At 37.4% G+C, this 20,669-nt stretch overlaps 1 protein-coding gene across 1 annotated transcript in view; it reads right to left on the bottom strand.

Moving 5' to 3' along the window:
• slc12a4 (solute carrier family 12 member 4) overlaps positions 1-20,669 on the bottom strand; it is a 62,458-nt gene that overhangs the window by 18,230 nt on the left and 23,559 nt on the right. The window contains exons 5-13 of the mRNA XM_052028715.1: positions 19,026-19,080; positions 18,489-18,619; positions 16,471-16,712; positions 13,969-14,177; positions 11,683-11,847; positions 6,675-6,773; positions 5,286-5,343; positions 2,462-2,636; positions 1,013-1,131 (exon numbers count right to left, since the gene is read on the bottom strand). Of these exons, the coding sequence (XP_051884675.1) occupies positions 1,013-1,131; positions 2,462-2,636; positions 5,286-5,343; positions 6,675-6,773; positions 11,683-11,847; positions 13,969-14,177; positions 16,471-16,712; positions 18,489-18,619; positions 19,026-19,080 (1,253 nt within the window). The remainder of the gene's footprint in view (positions 1-1,012; positions 1,132-2,461; positions 2,637-5,285; positions 5,344-6,674; positions 6,774-11,682; positions 11,848-13,968; positions 14,178-16,470; positions 16,713-18,488; positions 18,620-19,025; positions 19,081-20,669) is intronic.

Below are 20,669 nucleotides of genomic sequence, written 5' to 3'. Positions count from 1 at the left end.
TCAGTGGAGGCACTGACTCAGTCTGAGACAACCTTTGCAGAGTAACATCATAATTCCCTTTCTGTCATGTGAAAGCCAGAAAATAAATGTTAAATAATGATTACTCAAAGCAAAGTTAGACTTTGTTTTTAGTCAGGTATTCTGACACTAAGGGATTCACTTCTGCCACATTTTTAACATATTTTCATTTTACAATCTTTTCAGTGTACCCAATTCTATATAATATTCTAGTTTCAACTCTGCAGTTTAACTTAATACTAGTCTGGCTTCCTACTAGAAATGGCCAATCTGAAAAGGAAAAAAAAACTCAAAACAAAAGGCTGAAGAAATGCATGGCTCAGCAGCATATTAAATAGCTTCACAACCCAATCCAAAGCTTTTAAACAATTTAAAATGTGTAGCTGAACTTTTGATTTCCACAATTTTGATTGTGGAAAGGGAGATTTGCATTAGCAACAATATTAAAGCAATTACTGATGTACAATCATAAGAATGCTTTAAAGATGATGAGGCAACTTGATCTAATGTTGATGCAAAATGTACCAAATCAAATTTAAAAGTAAAAACGAGTAATGAAAAGGAGAGAATAGAAAGCTGGGAAAGATCTTTCCGTTCCCATGAAGTTGTTTCTCAAACAACAAGCGAACAGGATTTATCTGTTGAATATTCAGTACTGGATTCCAGGGACATTGTGAAATACAAAGAGAATGAATTTTAAGGTCCTTTCCTTCAGAATAAAGAAAATTATACATGCAGTCTATTTTTTCACTATGATGTACATACTCAATTTGGACATGTTCAGTGGGCAATGTTAGGTTTCCTAAAAATCATCAAGTTAATATATTTTTCCTTTCAGAAAAAAATGACAAATTCAGAAAAGAATGCAAGGGGGATGTGGAAAAAAATATTAAATGAAAGGATATACAAGGGATGCAGAAATGAACAAAACTGATGACATCGAAAAAGGAAATCACTGATTAAAGGTGAATAATTTACAAGAAAATCCCCTTACATTGAAAGTATGGGAGCCACCATGTCAAGTGAAGCAATCAGTATTCCAAGTTCAGCGATGATGGCTGTCAAAAGAAGGGCCCAAGTTGGCTCTCCATTGACCTTTCCATTGCCAAATACCTGCAATGTTAAAACTACTGTCAATCTTATAATTCTGAAGCATAAGCATAAAGTTGCATTAATATTTCTGATTCATTTCATCAGCTCGGCAAAGGAATTGTGAAGTCAGAAGAAGGTAAATTGACACGAGTTGAGGCATGCGAATAACACAAAATAAAAGGAATGGTCTATTTCTAATGAAGCTATGAAACATTACATGCTCTCTTGATGTTTAACTCGGATCATATACGATTATTCTTAAAAAGTTTCATTTTTATGCATTATTCTTTCACTGGTAAAATGTTGACATACAAGGAAGAAACTAAATGGCAATGAGAAGGCAAACCTGGACTTAAAGCTTTCACCACAAAAATTCTGCTCGGCATCATTAGCAACAAGACTTCAATTCCTAATTATTCAGTGCAATGTCAGGTGATAACTGCTCTGAGGTAAGGTTTATTTTCACAATTGCTAATTAATCCATAAAGGAAAATGAGTTCTCCTTTTGATGGACAATGAAGCCCTCCTTACACCAGACTACCTTCTATGACCTTGCTATTTTCAGTGCTTCTTCTAAGCATTGTTCAATAATGGAACAGCAGTAGATGGTAAACCAGGGCAAGTTTCCCTGTCTGTGTTTGGCCCAATGGCATGAGACCTCATGGGGTCTGGAGTCTATGTCGAAGGCTTCCAGGATTACTCCAAACTAACAATATGCCCGTGTACTGCAACTTCTTTGGATCTCTATCTTGCTGGTGTATTACTTTGAGGTATTGAGGACGACAACTCTGGCATGTTGTAAGGTACTGCAGCAACTAAAAAAATAAAATGGACCTTCAGCAATTATAATGATAAAGTAGATGAGAACTGAAACATTCTGCAATGTTACATTTCATATACATTTGTCGTTTGTGAAGGTAGCTAATTAACCAATCACTGCATCAATTTGGTTGATTATGTGGGTAGGGGCCATGCAGTCAATGAAGTGGAAAGCGAAATCAGCTATGCTTTCTCATTAATTTTATTCAGCATGTCAAAGGTTAACTTTATGATTTAAAAAAAAATCTACCTTTCATTGTACAGGTTAATTTTTAATTATCTGAATATATTTGGGATAAAGTACAAATGAATCAGCATGAATACAGGAAGAGGCAGCAGAAAAACTGACTGAGATTTGCAATAATGATTCAAATATGAAAGAAAAAGGTATATTTGAAAGTTTTCCATTAAGAACAAAGCACAAAGAACAGGTATACTAATCAGCAGGATCACCTTCCATAGAGTAAGTATGGAAAGCTGCAGAAGGGAAGGGGTTTAATCACAACGCATTTATAATGCATATGCTACTAACCCTCAAGAAAGGTATGATATTGTCTTTAGCTATTGCTTGCAATAACCGTGGAGCCCCAGTTAAACTCTGTAAACCAGCTCCACATGTTGAGAAAAATGACCCTATCACAATAACCCAGGGAGAAGGCCAGGCTAGAGTTCCGACAACCAGATTTTTCTTCACTGCATCACCGTACCTGAACAGGAAAATGAAAGGTAGAATATAAATGATGACATCCAACAGTAACAAAAAATATGTAAAACAATCCATGGTGTCCAAAGTATGCATATTAGAATAATAAAGTTATTGCACAAACAAACACAAACAGTTTAGGACAATTTGGCACAATTTATTGGCCCACAATTTTCTCTAGTAGGTCAAATTACCGTGTTGGAAAAGCCTTGCATTCTTCTTTTCAATGTTGTATTTCATTGTAAGTTGGTGAAAATGTATTTTGACAATAGCACATTAAGGGGAGGCATGGCTTCTGAGGACATGAATAAATAGAGAAAGCAACCATGTATCTCTTTAGCCAAACAGACTAAAGTAATCTGAAACAAACAGTTTCAGGACTGAAGTCTTAATATGACAATGAATTCAGTGGGGGTGGGGGAAGAGATGGAAGGGAGATTGGAAAAAGATTGGAAAAAAGGAACTTTTAAAAAAAATCTTATTTTCTTTATGTTTCCAATAATTAACACCTGAATGATGAGATCCCACACATGTAACTGTTAATTTTCAATGAGGTTCCTTGGCAGCAATTAACACTTGATAAATTATTAAAAGAATCTGACAGCTAATCCAAGTATACATAAATGTATGAAGACCATAAGAGTCCAAAACAAGCTTCATACAGCCAGACCAGACAACTTACATGGCGAGTTTAGTTTACACCTATTGCAAGAACACCAATCTCATACAATGCTTATAATTTAATTCATTTGATGCACTTCAATGGCAAGGGAAGGCAGCAGATATTTTGGCCACAAATTTTGAAGTTCTGCAACTAAACCACAATCTTGCTGAAAGTTGTTGCAACACTTGCACATCATCAGCCTCTATAACTTAGTCAACAAATTGTGGGCAATAGTTTAATATTTAAAACTTCAAGTACTATTGCTGTATTAATTTAAAATATATTGCCCCGATTTGTAAGATCAAAAAGTATTCTTAAATCTTTAAGTCATCTAATTTTAACATCAAATATTTTTGGTCTCCTTAAATGCATCCAAGTGACTTTCAATGAGAAATTGAAATTAGGAGGCTGAGGTGTGTTCTAAATATGTACTTTAAAATAATAATGATCAGATAGAATGGATACAAAGCAATTGCTTCCTCTGTTTCATTTCAAAATTGTAGTTAGGTCAATTCAGGATACAAATCAGGAGGACTTTTTTCCTAAAATTGGTTGTGAGAATATGGAATTCAATGCCCTAACAATTTGTGAATGCTCATAAATTAAAAATTTCAAAACCAAAATTAATAGATTTTTTGATAGCCGAAGGCATCATTGGATATGGATTAAAGAGAGGTAAATGAAGTATGGATCACCCATGGTCTAGTTGATTTGTAAAATAGATAGGGAGGTCTGATGGTCTCTGTTAACCAGTATCATAAACCCCACTTAAAGCCACATATTATGAACAGAGAGAAAAAACAGCAACTGTTTGGCAACCTGGATCTCTTGGTAACAGTGATTTTAAGCAGAGGTCTTGCAGCATTGTGCCCAGAAATAAAAAACTCTCCCAATATCTTTGAAAGGGGAGAGGTGAGAAAAGCAGATATCACAGAGGCTTCCTAATGATTAAATAGTTTGTTAGTACATCAATTGCATTACCTACAGTAGTTGTTAAATCTGTAACATGGGTAGTAGCACAGATGAAGAGGGAAACCTACCACCGATGCTTTTACAGAGATCATTAATGGGATCAAAAACTATATGAAGTGCATTAGTCATACAAAATATGATGATATTAGACTAAGGACATAGAATTATTATTGGAGATCATCATATGCAGGGCACAGATGTTACTTGCCATTTATCTTCCTGAGCCTGTATGCTACATCCTAACTTGATGCAGGCAGGGACTAATCTGCAGTTCGGGTGGTTGGAAAGGGAATTGAACTTGCTGTAATGCAAATCCAAACTTTTGTCCCGAAGACCACCGACAAAACAGCTGGAATGGTTGGATATTGCCTGAAGGGACATCTGTGCTGCTGATTTGGGTGGAGATGATTAGCCTTCACAACCACCTTTCTTTGTGCCAGGTGACAGACATCCCTCAATTCTCAAGGGTGTCAGTTCCATTAGGGCTCCTTAATGTCACAAATGCTTTGATGTTGCTCTCACCTTGTGCAAATCTCTCATCACAGACCGTGATGAGAGGTGGAGCAAGTGGAGCTGGCGAACACCAACTCAGCATCTTTGGGCAGATTATTGGTGTGCAAGGTTGGGTCCGGGGATCTGAATTTTACAGAACATTTATATGTAATGTTGTATCCATCAGATTAAACAACCTACAAACTAGTGCATACTTGTGGCTTGGGACTAGTTGGGAAGGATCAAATACTGCGGGGGGCTGACTAACAAGGAAGATGTACAAAATGTACACATTTCCTATAAACAGAGTGAAACTAAATTACTACTTTGGCTTTCATTGACAATATTATTTTTACAGCTATGAAAGTTATCAATACTTATACTTTAAAAAAGGATTAGTGATTCAGCACTAATAATTTTATTGTTAACCAATAAGTAAAAAAAAATGCACAGATCAAACATATTTTCAACTGAGATGTTTTGCAGAATTGCATGTTTCATACATTTCAAAATGATGGAACTTACTTATCACGAAGCACAACATCTTCAACACAGGCTCCAAATAATACCACACTACTCAAGTCTGATTTTCAATCAAGAAAAGTCAATTGATTAAGATTCATATATTAGTGAAAAAGTACTAATTAACAACAGAAGTTTTTATGTGTAAGCTTCATGATTTGAAATATTAAAAGCCATTTTGCCAAACCTTAACAGTAAGAAATCCACAAAGTTTAAAGTATTGCACATCCTCTCCAATTAATTGAGTGTTGCTGTTTTGTACAAGTGTTCTTCCACTTTTAACCAAGAAAACTAAACAGGAAATGGTATGAGACTGTGTTGGTGTTTTGCAGAATTAGCTAAAAATCTTATTAAAAACTGAACTGGCTCATGTATTAGGAATTTCTGGACACCAGGCCTAAACTGGGCAGACAGGAGCCCAGGCAGACTTCTTCCACCACTACTGTTTTTAATACATGTTTAGAATACCCATTTCTTCTCAAAAACAGAAAATTCTACCAAACTAACACCCATTACAAGGCATCTTAAACTACAATGAATGACAAAAGCGGCAGGAATTGTTTACTGTTTCCAGGCCTGGGGTGAAAATATCCCCAAACTTTGTTAAGAAAACAGCTAAATTGAATCCCAATGGTACTTTGAAATCCAAACTCTAAACCAAAGAACGACAACATAAACTTAGAAAGAACGACATGCAGATTACACAACTACAGCAGACAAAGAAAGGATTGGATTTATATGGTGCCTATTGCAATATCCATAGATGCCAAACACTTCACAACCAATTAAAAAGTTTCCTTCTTTAAAGCAGTCACTGCTGTAACACTGTTAGAGATACAACACCCGATTTCCTCGGAGACCAATCCCACAATGAGCAATATGAAAATGACCAGATAACATATTAATATTTTAAAGATCAAATTCTACCCAAAAATCACGGAGATCCATTGCTGTTCTTTAAAATAAAGCCACCTGACAAGTGCATAATTCCCTCAGAACTGAACTGATGTGCCAGCCTAGATAATATATTTGAATCTTTAGAGTCTACTTGAACAAAGCAGCTGACCTAAAAGGAGAGAGTGGTACCAACTGAGCCACAGTAAAAATTCAAAAGTGGAAAAAAAAATGAACAATGGCATGTGGAAATAGTATTAATTATTGGGATGGACAATTAAATTAAAAAAAAAATCAAGCCTGGATCTTTCATTCTCCTCCTGACTTGTCAATAAATTATCTGAGTGATAATTAGCAAAAAAATAACTGAGAAAGACAAACAAACTGCCTCACACAGCATGGGATTACTGGAACTACTCAAAACACCTACACAGATTTTAAACTTGGTGATAATTTGCAAAATATACTGCAGTATTTTCAATTAAATAAAAAGGATACAAATCAATGAAGTTGTAGCAATAGCCAAGATTGTGCCAACGGGAATAGACTTCTGTGCATCCTTCAGATCTCCCGATCTATTGGAACCAGCCATGATACCTAAAGATAGAAGCAGAAAATGGATATTATAGTGGAAAAATAGATCTAAATTCTGGTTTCATTTTAAATATCACTTATACTTCAAAGGCTATAATAAACAAAAATGAGTAGGAAGTTGAATATAGCAGAAAAGAAACGAAATTGCAAATAAATCTGTAGGTACGGCTTTTCAATGAGGATTCAGCATATTTTAAAAAAAATTTCTGTTAGGTAAAGAACAAATATACAACTTACTCAGTAGCATTATGACAATTTTATTCCTATCACATAACAAATTAAAATATTCCACATCTCAGAGACAGCTTTCATTTGCAGTGAAAAGGTATTTCCAAAAGGAACTATATTTCCCATTATGTATTGCAGAGTCACTTGCACTGAACCTAACATTGATAAAATACCAGTGTTTCATCAGGGACTTGTCACTTGAAACATCAACAAGCTTTTCTAATGATGCTGCCTGAACTGTTACTTTTCAGCGATGCAAGTTCTTGCTTCAAGTGGTTGTACAAGTCCAGCTTCAAGGGGTAATTTACTGTGGTGAAGTAACCTACCAGCACATCCAGGATGTGAGAAACAACTGGAGCACATGGAATGTAGTTGTGAATTGGGATGTGATTTGGTGAAGAAGGTGAAAGAGGTGTTGTTGGCTATCAGAAGTAAATGCTGATAGTGTTAAATTGAGTATTAATTTAATTAAATAAAATAAATTAAATAAAGCTGACAGTGTTGAATAAATAGGCAGGGCAAGTCACTTTAGTTCCTTTGAATGCACTTCCTGAACCATGTGGGAAATCTAGGATGCTGTATGCATTTTGGACAACCACACTAGCAGGGAGTGTTGTCAACCAGAAGACCTGAAATCAGCATTTCAGACCTTGAGCAGCAGATGGCATCATTGCATTTGAGAGACTAAGTGCCAAATGAGTAGCACACTTCAAGAGAAGGTTACTTCATCACCTGCAGGAAGGGCAAAGGTAACTGCTAGGATGAGATGGATGATACAGGAGTTCCCCTGAGTGCGACATACCATTGAACAAATTCTTTCAGATGTTGGTCGCAAATCATAGTACCCAAGAAAGGTGGAGTCGGGAAAGTTATATCAGATAGGAAGATGACAAAGATTAGATGTCCCAGTTCTGGGGCTTGGAAGAGATTTGCTCAGCAAAAAGGGGAATATTTAAGAAGGCAATGTCTATTCAAAGAATAGGAAGGCACTAGCCAGACAGCTTATGGGTTGAACAAAAATTGGAGTGAACAAAAGGACCCACCTTTCTTGGCAGAAAAATCAATAGCTTTGGGAAAAAGAATTAATGTTAATTGGTGGAAGGATTAGAGTGGAACTGAGGAAGCATTTTTCACACAAAGAGTTGAGATGGTCTGGAACTCACTGCATGAAAAGTGGTAAAGGCAAAAACCTTCACCACATTTGTTATAGGTAAAAGCATAGACATACTTTATGAACAGTTTATTCCATGGCAACCCAGGCCCGGGATATTCCTTTCATCCCATGCATCTCTCAACCTCTCTGCAATTTTAAACTAAATTTATTTTCTCTCTTTCTCAGTTCTGATTTAGGATCTTTGACCCAAAATATTCACTTCTTTTCTCTTTTGACAGATGCTGCCTCACCCACTGAGTGTTTCCAACATTTTACTGCTTTTATTTCAGACTTGCAGCAGTTTGTTTTGATTTTGATGGTTCCATTTTTAGTTGACTTAGATTTCAATGATTTCAACACTTTGTTCTTTATGCCTTTGGATGCACTGCTATAATGCACTTGGGGTATTAGATATCTGACATAAGAATTACTGTGTGATATGCAACTCTCATTAAATGAATCAATAGAAATGCACGCCTGTTCCATTTACGATTCAGCAGTTACGTATAAAACATCCCTCGTGTTGTTTCAGTAAACATAAACATTAACAGAAACAAATTAGGTTGTGAAAATATATACACAACAGTTATTGCTTTATTTACTATCGTACTTGCACTAATAACATATTTCATAAGGTCATAAGCGAAGTGTTTAAATTAAAAATCCTAATCAGAAGTTCAGTTCAAACCTGGTTCAAAATGGAACGTAGCACCTAAATTTATCCATTGGAAAATGTTAAATATAAAAGAACAATGTAATAGATAATGATAATTATAAAAAATCTTCAACAGCATTATTTAAATACTACTGTCTCATTACATAGTAAATACACCTTTTTATTTGCACAAAAGCAGTGTTTTGATGCCCTAAGTATAGCGAAGGTTCACTGAACAAGTTCCACGTACCTGTCTGCACCCGCGTTTGACATCAGTAGCAAAAACATGCTACATTCAAAAATTTTGCATAATGAATGTTTTGCACATTATTAAGAGTTAGCTCCCAAAAAACTCAGAAGTTTGTCACAAAAGTTACAGTTCTGTGGCATTATGAAAACTACGCAGACTATAAGATATCTTTATTAGTCACACGTACATCGAAACATACAGTGAAATGCATCTTTTTGCGTAGAGAGTTCTGGGGGCAGCCAGCAAGTATCACCATGTTTCCGGCGCCAACATAGCATGCCCACAACTTCCTAACCCGTACATTTTTGGAATGTGGGAGGAAACAGGAGCAAACCCACGCTGAGATGGGGAGAACGTACAAACTCCTTACAGAAAGCGGCCAGAATTGAACCCGGGTCGCTGGCGCTGTAAGGCGTTATGCTAACCACTACACTACCATGGTGTGATAGACTAGTGGATTAGCAGGAATACTGAGTCATTAACCATAAAATTCCAGGGCACAAATTGTGGTGAGACTGAAACTAAATGCAAAAATAGTGAAAGGAAGGAAAATATATCGAGAGAAAAATAAAAATCACTCTGTAAATACATGTTCAGGGACGTAGTAGCCTAGAAATTCCTTTCCCTTTTTTGAAAAAAAGAGCACTAAAATAGCATCCTGTGTAATGCTAATACTGTTTATAAATGTCTCACTAAGATTGCAATCTTCCAATGTGAGGTTTCTAAAGCAGTGGTGATGGGTTTCCCGAGTGCAAAGATATGCTGCGCCAGGTTCAATACACACTAATGGACTGACCTACCTCAAGATCTTGTAGTTAGCACAGTATAACTACATTTGCAGGATTAGGACATCACCGGTAAGTGCAGCATTTATTGCCCATCTCTAATTACTCGCAAGAAGGAGCTGTGTGTGCTGTCTTTAACAGCTGCAGCCCTTCTAGTGAAGGTACTTTCACAGTGCTGTTGGGCAGGGAGTTCTTGGATTTGGACCAGCATCAATGAAGGACAAATGACATTTCCAAGTTAGGATGGTGTGCAGCTTGGAAGAGGGCCTGCAGGTGGGGGTGTTCCCATGCAACGTGTCACTCTTGAGGTTAGAGGATGAGAGTTTGGAACATGCTGGTGGAGAAGCCTGGGTGAGCAAATGTCGTTCATGTCGAGATGGTACACACAGACACTGTGCATTCCTGGCCAAGAGAATGTTTAGTGTTGATAGGCTGCCAATCAAGTGGGCTGCTTTATCCAGGATATTGTTGAGCTCTGAGTTGTTGGTATTGCACTCATCTAGGCAAGTGCAGATTTGAATATTCCATTATGCTCCTTTTTGTAGACAGTGGCAAGGCCATTAGGTGTGAGGTGGTCAGGATACCTAGTCTCTGGCCTGCTCGTGTGCACCGACTGGTCCAGTCGAGTTTCTGTTCAGTGGTAACCCACAGGACATTGATGGTGGGGAACTTGGCAATGGTAATGCCATTGAATGTGAAGGGTAGGAGGTTAGACTCTCTTATTGCAGATGGTCATTGCCTGGCACTTTTCTGGCATGGGTGCAACTTGCAAGATATCAACCCATGCCTGTATGTTGTCCAGATTTTTCTGCATGCAGGCATGGACTGAATCATTGTTAATGGAACTGAATATTGTGAAACAGTGAACATCCCTACTTCTGGTCTTATGATGGGAGGAAGGTTATTGATGAAGCAGCTAAAGAAGGTTTGTACTACCAGACTGCCCCTAGGAACTCCTGCAATTACGATGATTGACCTCCGACAACAACAAAGTATGACTTAAATTGCTGACTCCCATCGACTTCACCTTTACCAGACTCCTTAATGTCACACTGTGTCAAATGCTGCATGAGGTTAAGGGCCATCACTCTCTTTTCACCTCTGGCAGCTCTTTGCATCTTGTCTGGACCAAGGTTGTGATGAGCACAGTGGTCCTGGTTAAACCCAAACTGGCCATCGATGAACAGGTTATTGAAGAGTGAGTGGCTTTTGTTAGTGGCACCTTCCACTGTAGATTGATTGGGCAATGAATAGCTGGATTGGATTTTCCCTGCTTATTGTGAACAGGACATATCTGGGCAATTTTCCAGTCTTGTAACTAAAGGGGAAGAACGTGGTAGAAGGGAAGCTAGTTCTGAAGGGAAGAGGTTCAGTACTACACCTGGGATGTTGTCTGGTCTATTAGACTTTGCGTCATCCAATGTTCACAGCCATTTCTTGATATCACACTGAGTGTATCAAATTGGCTAGAGACTGGTTTCTGTGCTGGTGGAGGATCTATTCTAAGCTCTGTCATGAGAAGAGATCACTAGGCAGATGGGAAAAGATTCAAGGTTCTGCTCAAAGTCTCCTTGAAGAAATGCAACATGATGGTGCAAAGTTTTGAAGGAACATTCAGGATGGTTCTGAAAACCTCTATGATATGGATATATAAAAACAAAGCCATTCTCTTCAGAAATCCACCAACCTCTTTCCCCCACAGAACATTATAGGTAGCAATGGAAACATTTTCAAGTTAGGACAGAACTTGGTTATAGACATTAAAAAATGTGGTGTACTAATTTACCATACAAGTTCTTAAGTTAATTACAAATCCTTTGCAGTAATTCAACTTTACTCACCAGTCACCGAAGGAAAGAAGATCCCAACTAACATGGTAAAGGTAGTAGTGATGTCTGCAAAAACATACACAGCCAGATTTTTCCTTGATCCAGCAACTTCAACAGATGGCAAAGATCGCTTTTCCAGCACCTCCCCTTTGCTCATGTAGTTACTCCATAGATTTTCTATGTTAAAATCAAACACAGTTATATAGTGAATGCAAGAACCACACAGATTAAAAAAGTTAATCTATAAACATGCATAACTCATATAGTGGATGCTGATATTTTTAAGTTGAACTCTGTACAATTCTGAATCTTTGAATGAGGGATTTATACAAATATCATTTTGAATTTATGTAAGGATACAGTTAATACATTTAGCAATACAAGCGAACACTGGGATTGTTGCCAATACTATTGGAAGTAACATTTTCAAGAGATATTTTCAGGTAGCATAGTGGTGGAGCTAGTAGAGCTGCTGCTTCACAGTTCTGGTGACCCAGGTTCAAATCTAACCTTGTGTGCTGTCTGTGTGGAGTGTACATGTTCCCCTTGTGACCACATGTGGTTTCCTTCCACATCCCAAAGACATGAGGGTTGATATGCTAATTTACCACTGCAAATTGCCCCTTGTGCATTGGGTTACAGAATCGGGGTGGGGTTTTTGGGAATGTAGCGAAAATTGGTTACAGGGAATCCTAGTGGTTGAATGGGATTGTTCTGTGAGTTGGCATCAACTTGATGGGCTGCAACTACCTCCTTCTATGTCATAGGGACATAAGAATATTAATAGATTTTTCAATGGAAATACAATCCTTGATTGGTGTACTTGTTAAAAAATATTCAGCTTTGGCACTTCAGAAGTTTTATTAACTTGTTGACATAAAACATTTTTCAGCATGGTTTATGTCAAAACATTAATAGACAGAATAAACAACAAATGCAAATTCTTTTTTGTTGGCTAACACATGCCAGATGGCTTCAGTACAAGGCTTGTTCTAATGTGTACTATGGACAAATTAAGTCATAAACATGCCTGCTGGTGTATATTAGAATTGTGACATACTGGTCTGTGCCTCTAGAACAGATGAAACAGAGACACAACAGTAAAATGTTTCTGGAAGTTTACCTTGAAAGTAGCATGGCCTTGCCCATACAAGGTAGCTCTGCTACATTTAGGATAGAGCAAAACATTTCAATAAATAAGGCTGCATTTCTGCCTGTCTCTTGCATACATATTCTTTGCGTATGCATCAATGCACTACACTTTCAGCAACGTGACACCATTATTTGTCAAAAAAACAACATTTGAAGTTAGTTGACGTGTCTAACTTTACCTATGTGGCTATAGAATGTACTAAAATTGAAGGAGGAAGCACATGACTAGAAAGGAAAACACTTAACATGGACTGGTCCAGGTCTGTGCCAGTTTAGCTCATCTATGCTGGGCTATGCTTAACAGCAGTATCAACCTCTGCAGAAATGAGTGCCTTCTGCAAATAAGAAACTTTGTAACTTATGCAAGTGCAGTTTAATAATTACGATACAAGCAATATTTCATACCCAACTAAATTAATTCTTTACATTTTCACAGGTGCTCTGAAGTTGTGCACAAACTATTTGCTTTCTCTGTTTAGTGCAATAGATTAAGTTACTGTACAGCATTCAACCTCTTGGCTGAGTGTACAACTGACCCATGCAGATCAGGAAGATTCTGTATTTGACTATCATTTGAGAAATGTTAACTGTTTCTCTCCAATAAAAGATTTTTAATAAAAAATGCATAAAATATTTAATTAAACATGGTAAACTGATGAAGTAACATTAAATGCAGATGAAAATGGGGATATCACCAAAAGAATATGAGCAGCCCAATTTTAAAATTACTGAGAGGGTCTTTTAAAACTATGCAGAGCCATTTCCCAGTTTTGTTGATCCACAGTTGTCAGTTTCTTACAACTAATACTTCACTTAAGACTTTTAAAAGTGAGCAAATAAGCAAGAGGTTCTTTATGATGGCCCATGAGAACAGAGTGTTTGGATTTCCATGCCTAATTAGCCTGAAGCTTTGATTGGATTAACAATGATCAATGCGATGTCAATGGTCAATGTTACAAGATAAAGAGAAGCCCAGAGCAAAAACACTGTTTAAAAAAAAAGGTACAAGTTAACTGATGCTAGTAACAATATCCTTAAGAGCTTAACTTGAAAGATATGATATTCTGCACAATTTCATAGACAAATGATTCCTTTTGGCAAAACATTTACATAAAATGCAGGTTTCATGTGCAGATTTGTACAAACCTTTTATTATACCACTTGCCACTCCTGGAATTCCTTGGATTTCTGTGACGTTATTTCGAACAAAATATTCATCACAACTATCCGTAACATTTTTAGTGCAGAACATGTCCCACAGTTTGGTCGTCACTATGGTGTTGTTTTCAATTGTGGTTTTGGCACAAACATCAAACAGATTTCTGGAGAGAGTTCGATTTCCCAACATGCAAATTCTAAAAAGAAAAGGGGGATTTTTATTTTAAACTTTCCATTCCTACTTTCATTAAAACTGTCTTAGTGATAGTTACACAATAGTGCTGAATGCAATGCAGCAAAAGGAACTGGTGCTAAACTCAAAAGCTCAAATTTATCCTCAATCAAGTTCCAACAATAAAAAAACAGAGAATAAAACATAAAAGAAGGTCATTTTGCCCATTGTACCTCATCCAAAAAAGATATTCAATTGAGCACACATTCAGACTTCCCCTTTGAGTACTGTTCCAATTTCCCTTTGAAGGTTACATTTGAATTGGCTTCCACTACTCTTTCATGCAGTGCACTCCAATCACAACTCACTGTGAAATTCCCCCACTCATCCCTCACTCAATTCCAGTTTCTTCGACTATTGTCCTATATCTGTGTCCTATGGTTACCAACAGTTGTGCCACTGGAAACATGTTCCTTTTTACTTATTCCAACAATACCATTCATTATTTTGAATACCCCTCTGAAACATCCTTTTATACTTTTAACAACTCCAGCTTGTACATAGAACAGTACAGCACAGTACGGGCCCTTCGGCCTATGATGTTGTGCTGAACTACATGAACACCACCTCCATAAGGAATCTAATCCTTCCCTCCTGCACAGCCCATAACCCTCCATTTTTCTTACTTCCATGTGCTTATCTGAGAGCCTTTTAAATGTCCCGATTGTATCAGCCTCTACAGCCACCCCCAGTAGTGCGTTCCAGGCACCCACCACTCTCAATGTAAAGAACCTGCCTCTGACATCTCCCCTGAACATTTCTCCTCTGACCTTAAATTGATGTCCTCTGGTATTGGCTATTACCGCCCTGGGGAAAAAAGGTGCTGGCTGTCCACTCTATCTATGCCCCTCAATCTTATACACCTCTGCCAAGTGACCTCTCATCCTGCCTCACTCCAAAATACTGTGACACAACAATCTTTTTACTTAAATTCTGGAGGATGAAAAGCTGATTTAATGACAAGCATATAAATGGACAAGATGGCGATTATCACACAGGACAAATAAAAATAGAGGCACCATCTGTGGTAGGTGTCAAAACTGAACTCCACAGTGGCCTAACCACTGTTTATAAGATTTTTATAGCTTCCTTGCTCTAATGCTCCATTCATTCAAAAAAAAGGCCAAAGATGCTTTTGCATCAGCCTTCTCAACTCGTGTTGCCCCTTTCAAAGCTTTGCAATCATACATTTCAAGGTCTCTATTTCTGACCATTTAGTTCACAGATACTTCCCATTCTCTCTTTCAAAATGAACCACACCATTACTCCCCAAATTAAATTGCATCTGCATTTGTCTTTCCACTTCATCAGCAGGTCTTTGTTCTGTGCAAGTCTGGTAACTACACTCTTCATCTTTCACTACATTTAAGATTTGTGACATGGAAGAGTACAATACAAGATGAAACCATTTGGCCCATCAAGGTTGTGAGAGGAGTTTCAAAGAGTAATCCATTAGTTCCATTCCCACACACTTTCCCCATTGTCTGCAATTTTTTCATCCTTCGAGCATTAATTCTATTCCTACTTAAAGGCTGCATTTGAATTTATACTTGTCCTAACTTATCAAAAAAAAAATCACATTCCAAATTCTCACCGTTCTTGGTAAATTGTTTTCCTCATGTCACCTCTGGTTCTTTTGCACATCCAGGTTTCATGCAATGTGCATAGTTATGGCCTGTACCTCCAAGTCATTAATGATTTTAAAAACAGCCTTCATCCCAGGACTGAATAAAGGCAAATTGCCATCCTGACCTCGGGTGTTGTCTGTTTGAAGTTTGCAGATTCTCCCTAGGACTGCATGGATTTTTGCTGGATGCTCCAGATTCTCCTCGCATCCCAAAAATTAACTAGCTACCACAAATTACCCTTTTAGTGTATATAAGCAACAAAAATATTCAAAAGGGTGTTGACTGCCATTGGTGAGAGAATAAGCTTCAGAACTACAGGGAAATGGGACAGATGGAATTTGCTCTGCAGAGAGCCAGTATGGATCTAATGGGCTAAATGGTTTCCTTCTGTGCAGTAATAGGTATGTAAGAACTCTACTGCATATCTGCCTCCAATTTAAACAAAAGCAGCCTGTCACCTACCACAGATTCTCCTCAACCATGGTGGACTGGGACCAGGAAGTTGGGAGGGAAGGTGGTGGTAGGGTCAAATGAGTTGACCACGACTCTACCCAACAGCTTTTGTTTTAAAAAAAAGTGTATTTCTAATCAAGCACACTGATTGTGAAACAACAATATTTTTTTACTTACTTAAATTCTGGAGGATGAACAGCTGACTTCATGACACCCACGTAAATGGACAAGATGGATATTATCACACAGGCCAAAAATAAAGATGCAAACTTATTAACATACTTGACACCAATGAAAACAACCAGGCACATTAAAGTGAGGAAAACTGTCCCATAGATTCTCATGTTATTAAGCATAGCAGTGCTTTCTTCATGTGGATCAATAGGCTTAAATATAGCTGCTTTGGGTGCAATGTAGACCTGCAAAATAAAATGAATCAGTAGAATTAGCAAATACAAAAAGGTAACAACAAAATAAACTGAGCACTTAATAGGCTAAGAGAGTGGACTGGACTCGCATCTACCACCACTGAAGCAAGTATCCCAGCTAAAACAAAAACAGCTACTCTATTGGTTTTTCTTCTTTGCCACGTGTATTCTCCAGGCATGGCGAAGAAAAACAAATACCACTGGGTATTTCTTTTGTGTCTGGACCAAACAGACTAGAAGGAAAAAAAATCTAATAGTGTATTATAGGATTAACAATGATTGTACCAACTTCTAGCCTCATGATGGCAGAAATAAGACAGCAAAAGAGAGCAAAGGAGGTAGACACTACAGCATTCACTGTTGGATTCCAGGGCACGAGCACCTCCTAAAACCACAAGATGACTGACAACTCAATATAAATTTAGTTTGAGATATCTGACACATGAAAACACTGCAGAAAAACCTCAATAGGGAGAACTGCACTTTTCTCAATCCACCCAATGATTCATGTTGCATTTATCTCAGCTGATATTTAATACTAAACATGTGTGGAATGGAAACAGTGATTAAATTACTAGACATGCATCCAATAGCCTGGATGAACAAGCCAAAGATACAAGTTTGAAGTCCAACTAAGTAATTTAAATACAGTTAATGAAATACATTCTAGAATTAAAAAGCTGGAATTGGAAATGATAACCGTGAAATTACCAAATTTTCAGTAATGCTCTTTGGAAAGGAAATCCATAGCTTTTATCTGCCACATTCAAAACCTTGCAGCTGACAACACCACTAAGGTGCGTAAGGTGTGATAGCAAATTACTTAGTTGGAGGGAAATTTGAGGATAACGATTAAAAGCTGGCCTTTACACACAGCTCCTGTCACATGAATGAATAAAACAAAAGATGGACACTGTTAATGTGCAATCCTTGACAGTGAATGTTCTCAGCTGTCGTCCATAGACAGCATCAAAGTTGAGCAGCTGAAGAGACTTTGCCACCAATATACAGAGCAGTTCCATCAATCAGCAGTCATAGGGTAAAGTTCAGTAGTAAACACCTTGATTACCCTTGCAAGAGGATAGCTATGGTATCAACATGGTAGCCCTGCCCGGGACAGGAATGGGGACGGTGATGATGATGCTGCCACTGCCAGGTAGTTCTATGTCCCAGCGATGCTCCAGTATTCACCACCTAACAAACATGTGCTGATGGCAGCTGCTGAGACCAGAAGTCCAGTAGCAACAAGTCTAATAATACTGCTTCTACTATTTGTTCTTGGACAGTCTCACAGGGTCAAGGTCAACCTACTTCCATCCTGGTACTGTGGGTTCTGAGGTGGCTAATGAGAGAATCACAGATTCTTCCATAGATGAGGCAGAGAAACAGTTTGACATTTTAGGGCCATAATCGATCACCAGTTGCGATGAAAGGTCATTTTCTGGAAATGTTAACTGTGCTTCTCCCTCCACAGATGTTCTTTGAATACTTTCAGCACCACTTCTATTTCAAGTACAGTTGTTTTGCTTTTCTAGGTCATACTACAGCAACCAAGTCTGCATAGTAATTTTTTTTATGTATCCACACAACAATTATTAGAATAGGACTGATTAATAAAGCAAATCATTAAAACAGAATAGGGGTAGTATTATGATATATTGTACATTCCTATTTCATGAAACAGCACTTTAGGTTTCGTAGCACATGAAACTTGAAACAGTTACTGGAGTTTTGATAAACTTTTGAAAACTATCACTGGATACTCACCAGTAGAATTTCTATGGCACCAAGTATGTACATGGCTCCTGCAAAAGTTGTTCCAAGATAGAAACACAGGCCCACAGCACCTCCAAACTCAGGACCGAGTGACCTTGAAATCATGAAGTAAGAGCCCCCAGCTGCAAAGGGAACACGCACAAAAGGAAAACAGAGTCACATTACATCGAATCAGGTCAATGTGGAAACTAATTTTTAAAAGGTGGATCCTGGTTTGAACAATGCAGTAAGTTTCGCAGCTGCCTTTTCTACTTCTCTGTGATCATATAAAACTCAGAAATAACCATTTCAGGAGATAAAGCAGAAGCCAGACAGTCTTAAAGTAATGAATATGTACATTTTAAGGGATAAATATTAAAATTAATGGTATATAAATGATAAATTTCAGTGAATCTGTATAGAACATGATTTAATGAGCAACAGCAAAGCATGAACACAAAGGAAAAAATTAAAACCTAGAACTTAAAGTATACATCTGGTTCCCTAAGCTCCTGATTGTTAAAATATATTTCAAAACTAACTTGTTACCTGGTACAACTCCATTTGTTGCTATGGCACTCATCGATATGGCTGTTAACATCGTCTGAAAAACATAAGACTTAAACTTTGAGAAATGCCTTTTTAATCATTTTTTCTGAATTTAAACTTGAAGCAATAAAAACATCAATCAAACATTTAAAATAATTTTTAGATGTGCTCTTATGGGTATGTACAGATAAACAAATGAATAACTTTATATATGTAGAATTCATTTTCTCAAAATGCCCAGATAGCACACTGCTTAAGATAATGTCATTCCAATAATAATCAGCTGAGTCATCAATCTGAAATGTCAACTCTGTCTCTCCACAAATGCCGTCCAGATATTTTTGTCCATTTCTATTTTCATTTCAGGTTTTCATAATCAATGGTATTTTATTTTTGTGTAACCAACTTCTTGTTTCACCTGGAGAGGGCAGCAAATAATAGTAACTATCAAGTTAACAGAAAATCAGAAGGTTTGCCTCTTAAAAGTAGGAATGAAGGGGATCAGTGTATTTAACTGAGCTGCTATTGAACTCAAATGTCTAAGATAGCAGATGGGGTTACTGTTCAGAAGGCATGTTCAAAAGAGCCAAGACTAATATCCTCCTCGATATCATCAAATCAAGTTATTAAAGCAAAATACAGCAGATGCTCGAAGTGCTCAGGGATAAGGCAGCTTCTGCAGAGAGAGAAATAAAGTTAGTGTTTGAAGTCAATGGCTGTTCATCAGATCTAATCAAAATTCTACCTCTGTAAACACTTTGTTTACAGATTACAAAGAATTCCGACTGTGAAGATGGAACAACTCTAGTTCCTGAAGCAGTGGAATATTTACAACTAGGTGGTACTACATTCAACATCAACTGGTTATGATGCATTTCTGCACTTTAAGCAATGTACAAAGTGCAGATTGTACAGAAATCCTTTCATCTATAGTGAGAGAAGTTATAGTGATTTGACTACCAAAATCCACGTTTAGACTGATGATCATTTAAATTGCATATCGAGGGCCCAGCATTCTGCACAACTAAAGCAACCTTCCTTAATCCAAAGGTAAATTGGGAAAAAGGAATCAAATTTAATTGTGTAAATGTAGATCTCCTGAAATGCAGTTTCACAAGCTGTACTATAAAAGTGGTTAATGCAGAGGTGAAATTGGCAAGGCACAGTGCAATCTGAGGAAAAAAGGTACTGAAATAATGCGTCTTTTTGTAACAGGATACTGATATAAATTACTGAATGACCCATCAGTTAAAAATATTTGCACATAATTAGTCTGTGCTATTAAACCAGAGTGGAAATCAATGAATTCATAGCAGAAGAAATAGGGCTCTGGAAAAAAAAAATACCTTAACTTAGAAATGCATTCCTCCATTATACTCAGAGTCTGTACTTTTCTGCTCCTGTCTTTTTGTGTGTTGCTCTCGATGATTTGCTTAATTTGAGGGGAATCTCGATGATAATGAAGGTGTGCAATATCATAATGGTACCACAGCTGAGAAACTTTAGTGCGGTACTAAAAGTGCTCTGTGTGGCTGTTGCATGGTTCAATGACAACCTACTACTATGCGTGTAATTCAGAAAGTTGCAGGGTAGGATAAGAAAATGGTTAATAGATATACAGAATCCTGGGCTATATAAAAAACA

Source organism: Pristis pectinata, chromosome 13, assembly GCF_009764475.1.
Source record: "Pristis pectinata isolate sPriPec2 chromosome 13, sPriPec2.1.pri, whole genome shotgun sequence".
Taxonomy (NCBI): Eukaryota; Metazoa; Chordata; class Chondrichthyes; order Rhinopristiformes; family Pristidae; genus Pristis; species Pristis pectinata.
The sequence above is the reverse complement of the archived record's forward strand: the minus strand, read 5'-3'. Positions and strand labels throughout refer to the sequence as shown.